This window comes from Geotrypetes seraphini, chromosome 3 (genome assembly GCF_902459505.1).
Source record: "Geotrypetes seraphini chromosome 3, aGeoSer1.1, whole genome shotgun sequence".
Lineage (NCBI taxonomy): Eukaryota > Metazoa > Chordata > Amphibia > Gymnophiona > Dermophiidae > Geotrypetes > Geotrypetes seraphini.
In genome coordinates this window covers 23,496,022-23,515,834 of record NC_047086.1, presented here as the reverse complement: position 1 = coordinate 23,515,834, position 19,813 = coordinate 23,496,022, and the positions used below count along the sequence as shown (strand labels likewise).

The 19,813-nt window shown below is 42.5% G+C and overlaps 1 protein-coding gene across 1 annotated transcript in view; it reads right to left on the bottom strand.

The window, feature by feature from the left end:
• Nucleotides 1–4,781: 4,781 nt before the first annotated feature.
• The window catches only part of NT5E (5'-nucleotidase ecto), a 153,067-nt gene continuing 138,035 nt past the window's right edge, over nucleotides 4,782–19,813 (bottom strand). The window contains exon 10 of the mRNA XM_033937784.1: nucleotides 4,782–5,250. Within this exon, the coding sequence (XP_033793675.1) occupies nucleotides 5,239–5,250 (12 nt within the window). The 3' untranslated portion in view covers nucleotides 4,782–5,238. The remainder of the gene's footprint in view (nucleotides 5,251–19,813) is intronic.

Below are 19,813 nucleotides of genomic sequence, written 5' to 3'. Positions count from 1 at the left end.
AGGAAAGATAGAGTGGTCCTGGGAAGAGGGTGAGACCCGGCTCACTGCCTATACATAAAGGAGTTGAAGGAAGAGATTAAGGAACATAATAAAAGTATTCTTGAAGTGACTTATCATAAAAATCTTTAAAAACAGGTAGCGATTGATGCTTAACTAGTTTAGCGCCAAATTGATTTACCCACTGATGCACATAATGGCTCATCACAGGCTTTTCTGCTATGCAAATACAGTATAGTATAATGAGGCCTCTGATATTAAAATGAGCACTCCGACTGATGCCCTAACTTCGCTTGGTGATACACAAAATGGAACAATTACTTCTAATGACCTGAAATTGCCAACCAGTCTGGAGGTGCCAGTAAATGATTCTGACAGGTCTGCCATGAAATTGAAATAACATTTAAAATCTGTTTTACTACTTGGGATCTAACTAGGTACTTGGGACCTGGGTTGGCCATTGTTGGAGCATAAGAATAGCCTTACTGGGTCAGACCAATGGTCCATCCAGCTCAGTGGCCAGTCCAGGTCCCTAGTACCTAGCCAAAACCCAAGGTGTAGCAACATTCTATGCTACCAATCCAGGGTAAGCAGTGGCTTCCCCCATGTCTTTCTCAATAATAAGACTATGGACTTTTCCTCCAGGAAACCAGCTACGCTATCCGCTCTTACCAAAACCTCCGGCAATGTGTTCAAAAGGGCTAGATGGACCTTCGGTCTGTTCCAGTATAGTAATTCTGTTATCATTTAGGAGGAAGGCCATTTATATGTGTTTTAAAAGTGCATTTTATGTGAGGCCCTCTTGCATCAGCCACCCAGACCCCTGGCCCTCCTGACCCCATGAAGATCAGAAGAGATGCCCACTCACTCCTGTCTCGTCCACCCAGACTCCCTCCCCCATGAAGATTATCAGCAGGAGGGATGCCCAGGCCCACCTCCCCTTCCTGGTGCATCCTGTATTTGCTTAGGGATTATTTATGTTCTGCATGTGTGACCAAGGCTAGGTGTTGTGATAGGAATGAATGTTGAGAAGCATACAGTGCTTTGTGTACTTTAGTTTTGTGGTTAAGTTGTGTTTTTAATAAGATTATTTTTTCATATATACACAATGAATGGGAAAAAATGGCATTACAATTAGCACTATTATTATTATGGGGCAGAGTTTTTGAGCCCCTCAACCAAGTGTTCCACTGTCTATGTTGCCAGATTATCACCTACTATAACATCAGCAACACTTTCCCCATTTGTAAGCACTAAGTCCAGTATGGCCCCCCCATCTCGTGTGGTTCTATTACTAACAGGTTGAACAGCACTTGAGAATTCAGGATCTCCTTACTTCTAGGAGACCTCTTCTGCCCTGTACCACCCCCACTCAATGTACCTTCCCAATTTTTGTCTGGTTAGAGCATTGCAGAGGGGAGGCTTTCAGGTTAGCCGGGGGGAGGGGGGAAAATCACTGCCACTACTGGCAATCTTTTGAAGGCACACAGGGATGAGGTGGGGGCAATATTCATACTGGCAGAAAAATGCATAGGGTGAAAGGGAGGAAAAGAGAGGTGTACTACATGTGGGGGAGGGAAGAGAGCGGGTCAATTACTGGATCTGAGAGTTTGAAAGTGAGATGCATGGGTTGGGGGAGAGGGAGGATTGTTGGAGTGGAGGTGTGAGGGGGAGGGGTAGATGCTGCACAGGGAGAGAGGGAAGAAGACATATTTTAGACTTTGTGCACAAGAGAGAATATAAAATTGATAGTGGGAGAGAAAGGAAAGAGAAGTAGATGTGGGGGTGGAGGGAGGGACAGAAGTGAGAAGAGAGATGTCAGGCTAAAAAGGATGGGGGGGGAGAGAAAAAGGGAGTAGATGATGAGCTAGAACAGTGGAATTAAATGGAAGAGGCCAAACAGGAGGTGGCAAGGAATGAATGAGAGGAAGATAGTAATTACAGGGGAAAGAAATGAGATGGTGAATGGGACAGACTGTCTCCCAGGCTCTATCATCAGCCCACTGGCTACCCATAACCAAATGCATCTTTAAGGGCTTGATGCTAGCGTACAAATCCCTACACAACGTAGTGCCAGACTACATGTCGGCTAAGCTTCCTCCATATGCCAAATGGACCACTCAGCTTCCAAACACACCCTGGTCATGCCCTTCAACTACAGGATGCTAAATAAAAATCCTACTCCCATTTCTTGCCAGAGTACTGGAATCAACTGCCCCTGCAGAACAGAGCCCTTGAAGGATTCCTGAACTTTAGAAAAGCAATAAAAATTTACCTCTTCACTTACTACCTTGCCTATTGCAATAAGATTCTCTGTAGCTCTTGCATTAGAATGAACATGTTCCGGCTCGTTTATTAAAAAAGATAGACATCCGACAGAATAAACTGGCACTTGGATGTCTTACTAGACAAAATGTCCAAGTGGGCATTTTCAACACTGACTTTCTGGATGTCTTTCTGGTTGTTTTGTCTCCAGTGCATCTAAATCTTAAGGGAGTATGTTAAAGGTGTGTTTTGGGTAGGATTAGGGTGGGATTAGCACTTGGATGTTCAGCAAACCTTTAAGGAAACAGACGGATGGAGCTAGACCTGTTTCAAACATGCATATGTGTCAAAAAGGTACCCAAACTGATAAAATGACCACTGCAGAGATTAAGGCATGACCCCCCACCCCTTCCTCCCCAGTGGTCACCATCCCCCTCCCCCCCCCATCCAAAGACCAGTACTGTCCAGTTTGTCTGCATGGCTTGCCATTAGTTAATCAAAGCAGGAGAATCCTGATCAGCTGGGCCGGTTTTGTAGAATCCTGCCAGCTCAGCTGAACAGGAATTCCATTGCCAGGATCTGGCAGGAAGAACTGCAGTTCCTCTCTCCCTCCCTCTGATCCCCCTCCAGTCACCCGCCACAGAGAGCTTCTGTCCTCTATCCCTTCCCCTGACATCCCTGGACACCCCCCTACATCACTCAACACTGCCAACATCACCGATACCCATACCTTCTGATGAAAAATTGGCAGGAGGGAAGTCCTCTACCAATAGGGCCACCTCTTCAGAATGAGGGGCCTTCCCCCTCCCAATGCATTTTGGGTACTTGCCAGTGGGCAGGGCCTAAGGCCCTGATTAACTCAAATTCCATTTTGAGCCAATTAGAGATTTAGATCCCTCCCATTGCATTCCAAGATGTTCTCACCCCTTTCCTGATATCACATCATGATCATTGTCATGTCCTCAGTTCCCACTTGATTAGTGTCTCATTTCCTCGAGACAGTGATCATTTCCAGACCATCTGAGGACCCACTTTGGGTTGGCTATGATAAGAAACAATTTCTGGACTAGTGTGAGCCTTGTTGTCAGCTTCAATTGTCAATAGGAATGAAGCACAAGGCCCTTTTCCACAAATGCCAATGTTACTAAACCAATTTGCAAAGGGAGTTAGATTTTTTATATTCCTCCCATATTGCCAGTGCTTTATTTAGTGAGGAAATATGATCCTGTTTTTTATCATATGCATCAACTATATAGGTGCAACATTCCTCACCAATCATAGCACATGTACCACCTTGGGAGGCAAGCAAATAATCCAGAGCCATTCAGTTCCATAAAGCCATTGTACAGGTTTGTCATAATTCCAGAGAGAGAAGTAGCTAATGCAGTAGATTCATTACTCATAGTCTCTATAAAGATTGAGAGTCTCTTCACCATTTCTACCAAATGTGCCATTCCATATGATGGAATGAGTATCATATTAAATCTATCTCCTGATACTAAAGGCACAGATCTGGGTCTGTCCAAAGGTTGAGAATGTAGGAGTCACACCTGTGGCACCAGTAAGACCATAACAGGAACCAGTCCAATTTTCATGGAATCATTGGTAGTCTTGACACCCACCAGCAAGCAGCATAAGAAGGCAATAAATAGTTATGTTGTCCAGATTGCCAAGCCCTTATGAAGACACAGTGACATTAAAGTTATTCGTATGAATAGTAATATTGGGTATACTGGTATTAACACTATAAACACAAATACTGTTACCAGCAAACCATGAATCTGTGGTTCTTTTTGGGGACACAACACAGAATACCAGGATACGGTTGGATAAAAACAGGTTTCGGGGGATGCTTTTGAGATTTAGTTAAATGGATTACATAAGTCTTCTCCTTCTCCATATTGTTCTTCCCATTACCTTTTCAATTTTTTATTTTATAAATTGTAAACCCTCCCCTTTTTTCCCCCTTGTGCCATGTCATGACAATTCAAATTCATCTATATATATATTTCCTTTCCACATTTTTAAAAAATTGTTTTATATTGTAAACCACTTTGGCATTAAAGCGGTACATTATATCAAACCCTAATAAACTTGAAACTTGAGTGTTGAGACCATATTCAAAACTATATGATTGCTTAAATCTGCTATACTATCTTATATGAACCAATGTGCAAGTTACCTGTGTGATTAAACTGAAGAGATACAAAATGCATCTTTTTCATTAGATACATATCAGAAATGTTCCAGGCCACTGGTCGAAAAGGGAGGCTACCAGCATGTTGGGGAAGTTGGGTGCAAACCCAACAAGAGGTTACATTAGCCACTCTGGCAGCTTGAAATTTCATTTGCTCATATATACTCAAGCGCCCATGTTAAGGAATGTTAAAACAATAAAGGGGAAGTACATCATGCATTTCCACATCTTGATAGCCAGGATCTTAAACATGTATTAAAGAATCTACAATTTAATGTCCTTCATTCAACTACCAAATAAAGTTGCTTCAGTCTAAGGAGTCTTGCAGCTAAGCATAGGTTATGTATTTAGTAAAGAAACCAAAATAGTATAATCAAGATAAGAATGAAGAAATAAAACAAAAAAGCAATAATAACTAGGAGAATAGCAATTATTACAGGCTATCCAGTGGTAACAATTAATTGCTATTTGATTGTTGAGTAATGATGGAAACCTGAAATTCCTCGTGCTTGGGGTTTCCCCAAATAGGCACACAGGCATACTTAGTCTTGTCCATTACAAGAGCAGGCTTTATATCCTTCACATGTACTAATGATGAATAACCTTTCAATTTTACAGCAAATGGGAAGATAGATCTGGAAGGGTCCATAAAAATATTGCTGAGCCCAGTTGGTATGGTAATCTCTTATAGACCCACTAGCCAACAGCAAATTTGTATTCAACCGTCAAGTCTGTATCTGGAATTGTTTGTCCTCGCTGACTTTGAACTTCAGCTAAGGTCATTTGTAGAGCTGTAACAATCAGAAAATAAAGAACTTTATAGGCACATTTCCAGGTAACAAAAACTATGGGGTAATAATTCCGGATAACATACAGTGCAGCTGGAAGAGCAGATAGCCAGTCTTTTGAATTCAAAGTCATAATTTTCCTCAATGCAGTTTTCAGAAAGTCATTTGCTTTTTCAACATAACTATTAGAATGGGGCAGTACACAGTAATAAATTTATTTTGGATCTTACTCAACATTTCTAATTGGTTACAAAAATGTAAGGCATTATCTGTGGCCATTTGCATTGGGATACCATGTCTGGGTGTAATTTCTGTGCTACTTCCCCAAAGGTTTTGATCCAATATGAGTAAGGACAAACATATATCAATTTTCACTTAACTTTACACAAATAAATCAGTGAAATCAATATGCCACTTCTAGAATGGACCCTCAGCAATGGGTATGGTTCCTAGCATAATGTGTGTTCCCCTAGGATTAGCTTTAATACATCCGTCATATCTTGCCACAGTTTGAGTAACTATCTTATTCATATCAGGATGTCACACTTGTGTTGAGATATCATGAATCAAGGTGCTAGCATTCTCATGTAGTGTACTAAGAGGCTGTTGTACACATAGGATCAGAGGAATATGAGCTATACATAGGAGACCCTGTGGATTATAACAAATACCCTCCATATTTTGATATGACAGTCTTCTGCTTAAGTTCCTGTGGTGTCACCCCATCTAGTAACATATCCTGCAATGTCTGTTGCTGCAGCCTGGCCTTCGTTTAGGATCTTGTCATAGCAAGAATGTTACATGATGATATCTGATTTGCAGCTCATTTAACAGCACAATCAATTAACTCATGCATGTGCTGTTTCCATGACACATCACTGCTATCATGGCTTTTAATTTTGCACAAGCCTAAGTCACCTGCTAAATTATTGTGTTAGCAACATGTCTATACCGTGAATTAGCCTTTGATGTTGTACAGGATGACTAGCAGAATCACAATATCCTCAGATCTTCCATTTAGACAAATACACCTTTGCTATCGTTAGAGCATAGGCGGAATCAGAATAGTTACATTCTGTCCTAAATGTGGTTGTAATGCCTTGACTAATGCAGCCAATTCTGTGCTCTGTGCTGAGTAACCAGACCAGGGAAGATAGTAGGAATCACAGTCAATGGCCTTTACAGACAGTTACAGCAAATCTTGGGATCCCTCCTATGCAAGACCCATCAATAAAACAAATTTTCCCTGAAGGGGAGCATCATATTGAAGTCTGACTTGTTGATGGGGAATTAGTACAGTACAGGCATGTGGTTTACAGCCATAGGTACCCAAAAAGTCAAAAAATAGCATAGAAGGATCTTTTCCTGTTACTTTTGGGTGCACTGTAACTAAGCCTGTGGTCAAAATGGCCATATATCGACCTAGTCATTTTGCTGTGAATATGACTTCAGGTAACTAGGATGTTGTATATATCATGAGAGGTGTGCAGAGGAAGGGGACTGTATGGAACCAAACTCATTAATTTTTCTGTCATGGCAGCTGCAGCAGTAATACCTTTTTCACAGTGTGGGAAACCTAATTCTACAAGAGTGAATGAATCTGACAAATAGCTACAAATATTATTATTTTACACTAGTCTTTAAACCTGTTACATTAATGGGTGCTAGAATAGATGTGTCTGGGTCTTTCTTTTTGTCTCTCTCTCTCCTTGGCCGCTGTCTTTCTGTCTGTCTCTCTCTCTCCTTGGCCACTGTCTGTCTTTCTGTCTCCCTCTGTTGCTCTCTGTATGTGTTTGTCTTTCTCTCTCTCTTCTTGGTCGCTTTCTGTGTGTCTGTCTTTCTGTCTCTTTCTCTCTCTCCTTGGCCGCTGTCTGTGTCTCTTTCTGTCTCTCCTTGGCCGCTGTCTGTGTCTCTTTCTGTCTCTCTCTCTCTCTCCTTGGCCGCTGTCTATTTCCCTCCCGTTCCTCACTTGCATCCCGCTCCCTTTCCTTTGGCCGCCCTCCACCCCACCCGGTCTCTGCGGCAGCACCACCAGCCTCCAGCGCCATGACAGTGAATAAACAAATCCTCATCCTTGACCCGCCCAACGAACTCAAATTCAGAGGTAAGGGGTGTTGGTTCTCCGCCAGGCGGGTAGAGGATGCAGCTCCTGCGAGCTGCAACGGTGCTCTGACCCAGAGGGGAGAGTGGAGGCAGAGGAGAAGGCCGTGCGACCAGGTAGCGGCAGTGGTTGTGGCCTTCCCTCCCCTAGCTCTGTAGCTCGGTCCCCACCGCCTCCTCTCTCCTATGTCAGCTCCGAACATGTGCACGCGCCGCACCCTTTAACATTCTGCCGGCCACGGAGCTATGGATCACACAGGTAGGAGCATGTACGCTTAGGGTTTTATTATTAGTGATGAGGACTGCTCCCCAGCTTTCATGACCTACATGCAAATGAACCATTGTTGAGGCTCCTATCAGTGGCAATACAAACTGCGTTACTGTTTGCACAGACTCTTTCAAACTGTTTATTAACCTCATATGGTCCTCTTGTAAAGTATTTTATCCAGGCTATTTAGTATACCTTTTAAAAATACTCTCATCTTTGTTCTAGTACTCAAGCAAAGAACCCACTGTCTTCAGTAATTCAACAATCCCAGAAATGCACGCAGTTGCTTAACTTGTAGGCAAGGGTGTGTTCCTAATTTCTGTTACAAGATCCTTATTTAGGGATTGAACTGAATCTCCTAAGGTATATCCTAAGAAAATAACTTCTGTTCGTCTAATCTGTAATATATCCCTATTAACAACATACCCCTTACTATGTAAAAACAATAATGCCTTCATATGTTGAATATTGTTATCCAATGATTCTGAAGTAAGTAGAATACCATCCACATATGTTATTAACGTAACATCAGGGGGTAATATCTCAACAAACATTTTTAAATCATGCATTAATATTCAAGAGAAAACAGAAGGACTTTCACCCTGGCCCATAGGAGGGGCCTTAGGCACCTGGGCCAACCGGAGTCTTAAGCCTCCTTCCCAGTCTATTCTGCGAGTGGCCTGACTTCGATTGGCCAGATACTAAAGGCCCCTCTTTGGTGCATCCCAGAATGTAATGGGAAGAGATGGACCTGCCGGCAGGAGGAAGTGGGCATCTCTTGCTGGCCATCTCCTAAAGGTACCGAGGGGGGGGGGGGTTGGGAGGGAGTGTCAGGATGTCACATTGTATTGGGGAATGCCAGGGGTTCAGGTGATCGATGGGGTGGGCAACGCTCCTGCCATGGACAGTGTCAGGTGGGGGTTCAGGGGTGGTGGGGGGAGGGAGTGGGCATCACTCCTGCAGGTTCCCTGCCGCAGTCACTCAGCTGATCGCAGCAGGGAGATTTTCTTAAGGCAATCAGTTCAGCAGCTGCGTCTATTTTTTGCTAGCCTACATTTTAGGCACCTATCATGTCCCTAGGGAGATGCCTAGGACTGCTTAAGCTCGCCCAAAGCCACTTCCAGGCAAAACCACACCCACACCCAGCCTTGGATAAGCTTAAGTGTCCGTAGGCACCTCCCTGCACCCACGACAGATGCCTATGGTGTAGGTCAGTGTTTCTCAACTCGGTCCTGGAGTACCCTCTTGCAAGTCAGGTTTCAGGATATCCACAATGAATATGCATGAAAGAAATTAACATATAATGGAGGCAGTGTATACAAATTGAATATATGCATATTCATTGTGGATATCCTGAAAACCTGCCTGGCAAGGGGGCACTTCAGGACCGAGTTGAGAAACACTAGTGTAGGTGGCCTGCATCCCTGTTGGCTGGTTAGACAGTGGTAGGATGACTACCACTACCTACCATCGGGACGTCGTTTATAGAATTTGCCCCAAAATGCAGATAAACCCTCACCAAGTTCCCAATGCACATAAGGTTTCCTTACAAACTGATTTTAACCAGTCTTACTCGCAAGGAAACTCTTCTGTTGATGCACCAAAGGCTGGCAGCGGCGGTCAAGGCAGAAGGGAGTGGGTATCCCTCCTGCTGTTCCTAAGGGGGTAGGGAGTTCTGGCACAACTCTTTTTTTAATGGGCATAGATGCATGTGAGTAATATGCACATCTATGCCCATTTTTTAAAAAAGCTGCTCTTTCTGCCCCCAAACAGCTGAGCAGGAGAGGAAGCCTTGAAGCTGCCATCGGCTTTGAGGAGTCCTGCGACTCAGTTGATCAGGGCAGGGAGTGCAGCTTGACAAGAGAACATAAGAATTGCTATAATAGGACAGACTGAAGGTCCATGAAGCCTAGTATCCTGTCTCCAACAGTGGCTAACCCAGGTCCCAAATACTCAGCTAGATCCCAAGTAGTAAAACTGATTTTATACTGCTTATCCTAAAACTAAGCAGTAGATTTCCCCAAGCCATTTAAAAAAATGGCCTATTGACTTCTCTTTTAGGAAATTATCTAAACCTTTTTCTAAACCCTGCTAAGCTGATTTCAAAACATTCTCCAGCAACAAATTCCAGAGTTTAATTACACACTGAGTAAAGAAATATTTTCTCCAGTCTGTTTAAAATCTATTACTTAGTAGCTTCATTGCATACCCCCTAGTCCTACTATTTTTGGAAAGAGTAAACAAGCGATTCACATCTACCCTTTCCACTCCACTCATTATTTTATAGACGTCTATCGTATCACCCCTGAGCTTTCTCTTCTCTAAGCAGAAGAGCCCTAGCCGATTTACCCTTTCCTCAGAGGGAAGTCGTCCCATCCATTTCATCATTTTTGTCACCCTTCTCTGTACCTTTTCTAATTTCACTATATCTTTTTTGAGATACGGCAACCAGAATTGCACAAAGTATTCGAGTTGCGGAGCTATGGCTAGTGATTGCTTTTCTAAGCAAGCGCCAGGCACAGTTCCTCCATCTTTTTAGCGGCAATTCTCTGCACAAATAGAATGCATATAATTTGCATGCTTTTATGCTGAGCATTGCTAGTAAAAGAAAAGTTACAAATTTCTTTGTATTGTAGTAATATCCTTCTCGCGTATTTGTAGGCTAGAAGGAATTTCTAATATCATGATATGATTATTTGTTGTTTTTCCTTTATTTTTCTTTGTAAAGTTCCTTATCTTTAAATCTTTTGTATTTCAAAAGTGTGAACATTTACAAGCTTGACTTTTTGTGAACTGTAAGCGTTACTAAATGTTTTTCTTCCTCTGTTATTCTTCAATAAAAAGACTGAACTAAAAAAGAAAAAAGGAAGAAAAGTCGCTTCCACCATGGTACTTTTTACAATGATGTCAGAGCTTTGTGCATCTGGGCTCAAGTATAGCAAAAATAACTACAACTAAAAAGAAATATGTAGACAAAAGTTAAACTGAACTTCCAAGTCAGAATTTGCACACAATACAACACCAGAGAAACAAGTGTGTCCCCCATATACTGTGCAAAATATAAAGACAGCAGGTGTAAATTGCATGTTCTACATTTCAAATTAAGGGGTCCTAAAGTGCACTAAATGCTAAGAAGCCCATTTTATACCCATGGGGTTTCTAATATTTAGTATATGTTAATCAACAGTTCATCTTAGTAAAATTACCCCTAAATATAGTACACTGTCCTAACTAGAAAAAGGTGATTTAGGTCTCAGAAAGCTAACTGAAAAATATATTAACTTAATCCAATAGAAAATTACCACCTTATTTTCCATTTTAATTTATAATGTTTGTAATATGTCAGTTTTTGAAAGTTACACTATTTTTATATTTTCCCCAGTACAGGGGCAAAGACGACACTTTCTTTTTCTGTAGTGTTAGGCTGTGTGTAAAATCTGGCTTTTTAAGGGTTTAATTAAATTTTTTTTCTACATATTTGTTTTATTTTTCCTTTAGAGTATGATATGTGGCTATAACATTACTTTATACAAAAAAAAAAAAATCAATTTTTTTTCTACCTGTGTGGTCTTATAATTCAATTTTTTAATCGTCTTGATTTTAGTCTCTGGTTTCTGCTAATTCTCTTGGTTTCCTTTTCCATTTGTCATTTTTCTCACTCCTCCTGTCTTCTTCACTTCCTTCATTATATCCAAACACAGCATTGATCTTTTTTTCCCATTTATTTTTCTGCCTCCTCTATCTATATTTCATTATTACTAACCAGTCTTCAATTTCCCATATGTGTCTACAAGTTTCCATCACTTGGGTGTGATTGTAGATGATGATCTTAAGATTTATTTATTTAAAAAATTTCTATCCCACTTATATCCTAAGCGGATAACAAAAGATACATACATAAAAAATAAACTCTACAAATGATCAAAACATTAACGATAAAATCATATCATAAAAATTCATTATCTGCTATTACTACATAAGGGAGTACTCTTGTCATTTAAAACAATTCAGGTAAAGAAGGCGCTAACAAATAGGCCAAAACCCAAAGAGTAGCAACATTCCATACAGAATCCCAGAGAGTAAGAAGATTCTAGAAGCCCAAGGAGCAGTAACATTCCATGCTACCGATCCAGGGTAAGCAGTGGCTTGCCCCATGTCATTCTCAATAACAGACTATAGACTTTTCCTCCAGGAAATTGTCCAAATGCTTCTTAAAACCAGATACGCTATCCGCTCCTACCACAGCCTCTGGCAATGCGTTCCAGAACTTAACTATTCTCTGAGTGAAAAAATATTTCCTGGTACTTAAGTCTGTAATTTCCCAATCTTCCTAGGAATCCTTTCTTTAAAATCAGCATAACACTGACCACCTTCCAATCTTCAGGTACCTCAGATCATTTTAGCGACAGGTCAGCAATTTCATGTTTGAGTTCTTTTAGTACCCTGGGATGTTATCCATCCGGTCTAGGTGATTTATCACTTTTTAACTTGTTAATTTAGCTTATTACATCTTCCAAATTCACCAAGACTTCTTTCAGTTCCTCCACATCATCACCCTTGAAATCCATTTCTGGTTCAGGTAGATCTCTTACATCTTCTTCCTTAAAGACTGAAGCAAAGAATTCATTCAGTCTCTCCGCTATGGCCTTATCCTCCCTGAGCACCAACGGTCCCACTGATTCCCTCACAAGTTTTCTGCTTCTGATGTACTTAAAAAAATATTGTTATGAGTTTTTGCCTCTTTTGCAAACTTCTCTCCATATTCTTTCTTAGCTTTCTTTATCAATGCTTTGCATCTAACTTGCTGGTGCTTGTGTCTTTTCTTATTTTCTTCATTTGAATCCTTTTTCCATTCTTTAAATGATATTTTTGGCTCTAAGAGCCTCTTTAATTTCACCTTTTAACCATGCCGGCTCTTGTTTCCTCTTCTTTCCAACTTTGCTGATACATGGAATACATCTGGTCTGGGCTTCCATGATGATATTTTTAAATAACAGACAAAAAACAGAATGGAATTGTCCCAATCAGAATGGTGCACAAAAAAAGTGTCTTTAAACTCATCTGATAAATCCAAATGCCTTTATTCATCCAGAGTTCCATAAATCCATACAATGACTCAATGACCCTTCATTATGCCACAATTTTTAAATAACATCCACGCCTGGTTTACAGTCCTAACCTTTGCAACTGATCCTTTTAGCTTCTTTTAACCATTTTCCTAATTTTATTATAGTCGCCCTTTTGAAAATTAAACGTCTCTACAGTAATTTCTTTTGCGACATCACTCACAATATCAGCTCAAATTTGATCATGTTGTGATCACTGTTTCCCAGTGGACCTAACACAGTTAACTCCTGTACTATGATTTGCATTCCACTAAGGACCAAATCTAAAATAGTTCCCCCTCTTGTTGGTTCCTGGACTAGTTGCTCAAAGAAGCAGTCATTTATGACATCTAGGAATTTTACCTCCCTAGCACTCCCTGATGTAACATTTAACCAGTCAATGTTGGGGTAATTGAAATCACAATATATTCAAAAATATCCTGCTCCAAAAAAGAATATGCAAATAAGAGCTCCTAGCAGATGCCCACACATCTAACCCCAAAAAGGAAACAAATGAAGAGAGACAAATAAAAATCAGTAGAGAAAAAAAACCTCAGATATACTTCATAGGTTTAAAGTCACCCATTATTATACTGTTGCCCAATTCTCTAGCTTTCCTAATCTCTGAAAATATTTCTTCATCTGTCTGCTCATTTTGTCCCGGGGAATGGTAGTATAACCCTACCTTTATATTCCTTCCCTTCATACATGGAATTTCTATCCACATGGGATTCCACACTGCTATCTATGTCATGCAGAATATTTATTTTATTTGATTCAATTCCCTCTAACATAAGTGCAACCTCCCCCCCACCACCACCAATTTGATCTACTCAATCCTTGTGATCTAATTTGTACCCAGGTAATACAATGTCCCACTGATTCTGAGATACCTATTATATCTACCTCATCATTCAGTGCTATATACTCTAACTCTCCTATTTTATTTTTTAGGCTTCTAGCATTTGTATACAGACACTTCAAATTGTGTTTTTTCCTTGTATCTTCAGGCTGCTAAGAAGATGACAGGGAAAATTTGAGTCTTTTACTCTGCCTTCTTCTTAAACACTCCTGGCTTTCTTTCACCATTATTTAAACCTCTCTACTGGGACTCCCTAAATATCCTGTTTCAATAGTATCCTTCAAGGATACCTCACACCGAACCATCCGCTCCTGGGCGACTGTCAGTTTTTCTCCGCATCTTAGTTTAAAAGCTGTTCTATCTCCTTTTTAAAAGTTAGCACCAGCAGCCTGGTTCCATCCTGGTTAAGGTGGAGTCCATCCTTTCAGAACAAGTTCCCACTTTCCCAGAAGGTTGCCCAGCTCCTAACAAATCTAAATCCCTCATCTCTGCACCATCGTCTCAACCACAAATTGAAACTTCGGAGCTCTACCTGCCTCTTGGGTCCTGCGTGTGGAACTAGGAACATTTCTGAAAGTGCTACCCTGGGAGAATCTGGATTTCAGCTTTCTACCTAAGAACCTAAATTTGGCTTCCAGAACTTCCCTCCAACATTTTCCTGTCATTGGTACCTATGTGTACCAAGACAGCTGGCGCCTCCCCATCACTATCTAGAATCTTAAAGAGAGGGACCAAAGACCTAACTACAGAATCAAAACACAGGTTTTCAAGACCCCCCCCCCCCTTGATTTTCCCCATAGGCTGTCACTGCCTGTACTCACAAACCATGTGCTGGGGAAATGATGCTGCAGTCTGTTTCAGCTACTTTAAAGTATAGCTGGATCTGGAGGGGTTTCTCTGTCTCAAGCCACCAGTTAGCAACCATGATGATCTCTGGACTGCCAATCGGACTGATCCACTACCACTCCCGGACTGCAGCAGATGCAGAAAAGGGGGGGGGGAGAGGCAAAGCTGCAGTTGGCATCCTGAGTGTCGGGGGCCAGGATCCGGGATGTAACTGCTAGCCTGAGCAGACTCATCAAGCCCCAAGATCACTTCCCTATGATTCTCATCCACGTCGGAACCAACGACACTGCCAGGGGCACCCCGGAGATCATACCCGAAGACTTCAGAGCCCTGGGAGAGAAGCTGAGGAGGATGGATGCGCAGGTGGTCTTCTCCTCGATCCTCCCAGTGAGGGGCAAGGGCAGTGCCAGGGAGGATCGAGTCCGGAGGGTGAACGACTGGCTGCAGGAATGGTGCAAGGAGATGAACTTTGGGTTCCTGCACCACGGAGAGGCACTGCAAGGACTGCTGGGACCAGACGGGTTACACCTGACCAAGAGGGGGAAGAACGTCCTTGGACACCGTCTAGCCCGCCTACTACACAGGGCTTTAAACTAGGTAAGTTGGGGGAGGGTACAGGCTACCAATACTCTTTAGAGTCTGAACTAAGTAAACACTACATTTCTGGGATACATTACAATTCTGGGTCTAGGGGGAGTACACATAGCAATTCTGGGTCTAGAGGGAGTACACACTGTAATTCTGGGACCAGCAAGAGTGCACACGCTGCAAATTGCACTAAAGGAGCTCAAGTAGCCCAAACGGGAATACCCCCACAGGGTACACACATTACCGAGTCTGAGATAGGAGCACACTGTAGTCATGGGGAGTCCGGGATAGGTACACACTGTAACTCTGGGTCTAGGGAGTGTAAGAGACACGCAAAAAATACTAATGGTGTCCTAGTTGATAAAGAGGGATTGTCCCCATTGAGATATGTACGTCAACGCCCACAGTCTGGGAAACAAGATCCTAGACTTGGAAACAGAAATGAGGAATGCCGACCTGGATGTGGTGGCGATATCTAAGACCTGGCTCACAGACTCCCACGGGTGGGACATGGTCATACCAGGTTCCAACTTGCTTCGCCGGGACAGGGAGGGCAAAATGGGAGGTGGGGTAGCATTATATACTAAAGATGACATTAAGGTCACCAGAATCACAGATGAACAGTACACTGGGGAATCCCTTTGGGTAAATTTGGCCAGAGGGAAGGACAAATGCCTGTATCTTGGCGTAGTATACAGACCCCCAAGACATCAAGAAGACCTAGATATGGAATTAATCGGAGATATAGAGAATATCACCTTGCGGGGGGACACAGTATTGGTAGGTGACTTCAACATGCCCGATGTGGATTGGGTCATGCTTTCCTTTGCTTCTGGCAGCAGCAGGAAGCTATTAAACTCTTTGCATGGAACAGGACTCAGGCAACTGGTATTTGAGCCAACAAGGGATCAGGCAATTTTGGACCTGGTACTTACCAATGGAGAAAGTATCATAGAGGTCTCGGTGGGTGAAACTTTGAACCATATCATATTGTGGTCACTGGAGGCCAATCTCAGGAAAGGTTTCACGAAATCTACCACACTGACCAAGGTTCTCAAGTTCAAGGACACAAACTTCCAAGACATGGGAGACTTCATTCACCAGGCGCTACAAATCCAAGCAGACTCCAACAGCGTGGAGGAAATGTGGTCAACTTTGAAAACCACCATACAGGAAGCAACCAACCGCTATGTTAAATCAGTAAGCAAACGGAGTAGGAACAACAAGCCACAGTGGTTCTCTACGGAGATCTCGGACCTCATCAAAGAGAAGAAAAAAGCATTCATCTCTTACAAACAATCAGGGACACAGGACTCAAGAGAAGATTATCTGACCAAGTCAAGAGCCGTCAAAGCAGCAGTTAGGGAGGCCAAATTCTGCATGGAGGAGTCTCTAGCAAAGAACATCCAGAAGGGAGATAAATCTTTCTTCAGGTATATCAGTGACAGAAAAAAGAACTCGGGCGGGATAGTACAACTCAGAAAACCACACGGAGACTATGTAGAAATGGACTCGGAAAAAGCCCAACTGTTAAATGAATACTTCTGTTCAGTCTTCACCCGCGAGGCGCCGGGAATCGGCCCTCAACCACAGACAAGGATTAAATCAGTAGACCCGTTTAGTAATTTCAAATTTACACCCAGCAGCGTCTACTGCGAGCTGTCAAAAATCAAGGTCAACAAGGCAATGGGGCCTGACAACCTACACCCTAGGGTACTCAGGGAGTTGGGTGATGTCTTGGCGGAACCGCTATCCGCGCTCTTCAATCTCTCCCTTAGTACAGGTAACGTCCCGATGGACTGGAAGACGGCTAACGTTATTCCACTACACAAGAAAGGCTCCAGGATAGAGATGGCAAACTACAGACCAGTGAGTCTCACTTCAATAGTGAGCAAACTAATGGAAACCCTAATCAAACGCCAATTGGATAGGATCATGGACGAGGAGAATCTACAGGATCCCCGCCAACATGGATTCACTAAGGGGAGATCCTGCCAATCCAATCTGATCAGCTTCTTTGACTGGGTGACGAGGAAGCTGGATGTTGGTGAGTCCCTGGACATCGTCTACCTGGATTTCAGCAAAGCATTTGATACCGTGCCACACCGCAGGTTGCTGAGCAAGATGAGTTCTTTAGGTTTGGGTGACACATTAACCAAATGGGTTGAGAACTGGCTTGGGGGTAGGCTTCAGAGGGTGGTGGTGAATGGCACCCCCTCCGAAATGTCAGAGGTGATAAGTGGAGTGCCACAAGGCTCCGTCCTGGGCCCGATCTTGTTCAACATCTATATAAGAGACTTGACAGAAGGGCTCCGAGGTAGAATAACATTATTCGCCGATGATGCCAAACTGAGCAATGTGGTGAGCAAAAGCACAACAGACAAAAAAGCAATGGCAGACGATATGGTGCATGACTTACTTCTGCTGGAGCACTGGTCTAGGTCCTGGCAACTCAGCTTCAATGCCAAAAAATGCAAAGTCATGCACCTGGGAAGCCAAAATCCATGCAAGATTTACACCCTAAATGGCGAGATTCTGACAAGAACTGAAGCAGAAAGAGACTTAGGGGTGATTGTCAGGGAAGACATGAAGTCTGCAAACCAAGTGGAGCAAGCTTCATCCAAAGCAAGGCAAATCATAGGTTGCATACGCAGGAGTTTCGTCAGCCGTAAACCTGAAGTCATTATGCCACTGTATAGATCCATGGTGAGACCGCACCTGGAGTACTGTGTGCAATTCTGGAGGCCGCATTACCGCAAGGATGTGCTGAGACTGAAATCGGTCCAGAGAATGGCCACCAGGATGATCTCGGGACTCAAAGAGCTCCCGTACGAGGAGCGGTTAGGGAAATTGCAGCTCTACTCACTCGAGGAACGTCGAGAGAGGGGAGATATGATCAGACATTCAAGTATCTCACGGGCCGCATCGAGGTGGAAGAAGACATCTTCTTTTTCAAGGGTCCCGCGGCAACAAGGGGGCAGTCGTGGAAAATCAGGGGCGGGAAACTGCACAGTGACACTAGGAAGTTCTTCTTCACTGAAAGGGTGGTTGATCGCTGGAATAGTCTTCCACTTCAGGTTATTGAGGCCAGCAGTGTGCCAGATTTTAAGGTCAGATGGGATAGACATGTGGGATCTATCCGCAAAGATAGATAGGGAGGGTCACTGGAGTGGGCAGACTTGATGGGCCGTGGCCCTTATCTGCCGTCTATTTCTATGTTTCTATGTCTAAAGGATGCTATTGATGCCTAACAGCCTGCGATCAAGCTCCTGACCAAGTCAAGGAAGCGAGCAAGTGCTGAGGGTCTGAAACCCTGAGCTCCACAAATCTTCAGCAGGCTAGTTGTACAGGTTCCTGAAGGATATACCTGCCGGCTGCAGACTAAATGTCTGCTGCTCTCCAAACAGTCACAGCATTCCCTTGAAGCTGTGTAAAACCGCGAACGAACTGAAACCCTTCCTGAAAAAGTATGCAAACAAAGAAACAGAGTAGATCAGAAAGACGCCTTCGTGTTCTACTGCAGAAGGAAGAACTGAAGGGGCAGCAGACTCCATGGAGGACGAGGAGTTGAAAAGCTGTGACTTGACATCTTCAGCAGAATGCTTGCGAGCACACATGGACTCGCATACCATCCCTATTGCAGTGGAAATCGAGTTAAAAATACTGAAAAGCCAACCCAGTTCTGAGAAACAGAGAGCCAGAAATGTTTAAATTTTCTCAAAAGTACAGCAATTCTTACCCTAATAACCAGTAGTATAGCTCACACTTCTATCCAGGACAAATCAGATTTATAAATGTCTTAACTAAAACTGCAGTTAATTGCATCCTATAAACCAGCCAGTATAAGCATCATACCTTCTAAATCAGTACAAAAACCAGGGCCTAAATACAGTTAAAAAGGAAAACAAAACAACAGATGAAGGCAAGGTAAAATAATCTTAAAAAAAATAAAAAAATAGCATGAAAGGGCAAACAGCAAGTCAGAAGCAGAGTTTAAAGGTGCAGCGTGTTTCCTCCCCCCTATGAAGAAAAGAGCAGTAAACACATCCTCCCCAAATTCTATGTTTAGTGCCAAAAGTTATACACCAACATGCTTAGCTGATGTATGCACATAACATAATAGGTCTAATTGGTGCCAATAATTGCCAATTAATACTTCATAATTGACTAACTGGAGTTAATTGAAAGTTGTGCGCATAGCATAGTGTTAATAATAATAATAATAGCTTTATATCCCATCATACCAAGTCATGTCCAGTGCACATAGCTAAAAGTAGGCGTGTTTGGGGGCAGATCAAGGAAGTATTTTTCAGTTATTTTTGCAGGTATGCGCTGTTGGGGCAGCTAAAAGCTTCTAGAAAATTAGAACACTGGGAAGGGCCTATACTGGGGCTCTGTTGGTGATGCCACCCGACATGATAATATAGCTGTTTTGCTTGTCCTCAAAGATGTACATAATACAGGTCATTTTAGAAGGTTTGGAGTCTTTTATAAATATAAATGAGCAACATGAGTAAATGGCTATTTCAAAAAGCCATTATTTATATATGTAGATCTTCAGCAAGCAGGATTTGGAACAGAATGTGTGTTCTGGGCTTGGTTGGGTGCGGGTGGGGCTATATAAAATGCTATATAAATGTGCTTTTAAAAATCCTGACTGGTGTTTACTGTTTGGATTATGGGTCTGCATCAGTGGCAGATGTACTCATCTCTCTGGTATTTTAAATCATCTCAAAAATCTCCTAAAGTGTAGTTTTGCTTGGATCCTTAATTGGCATTTCATGGTTATTCAAGTTT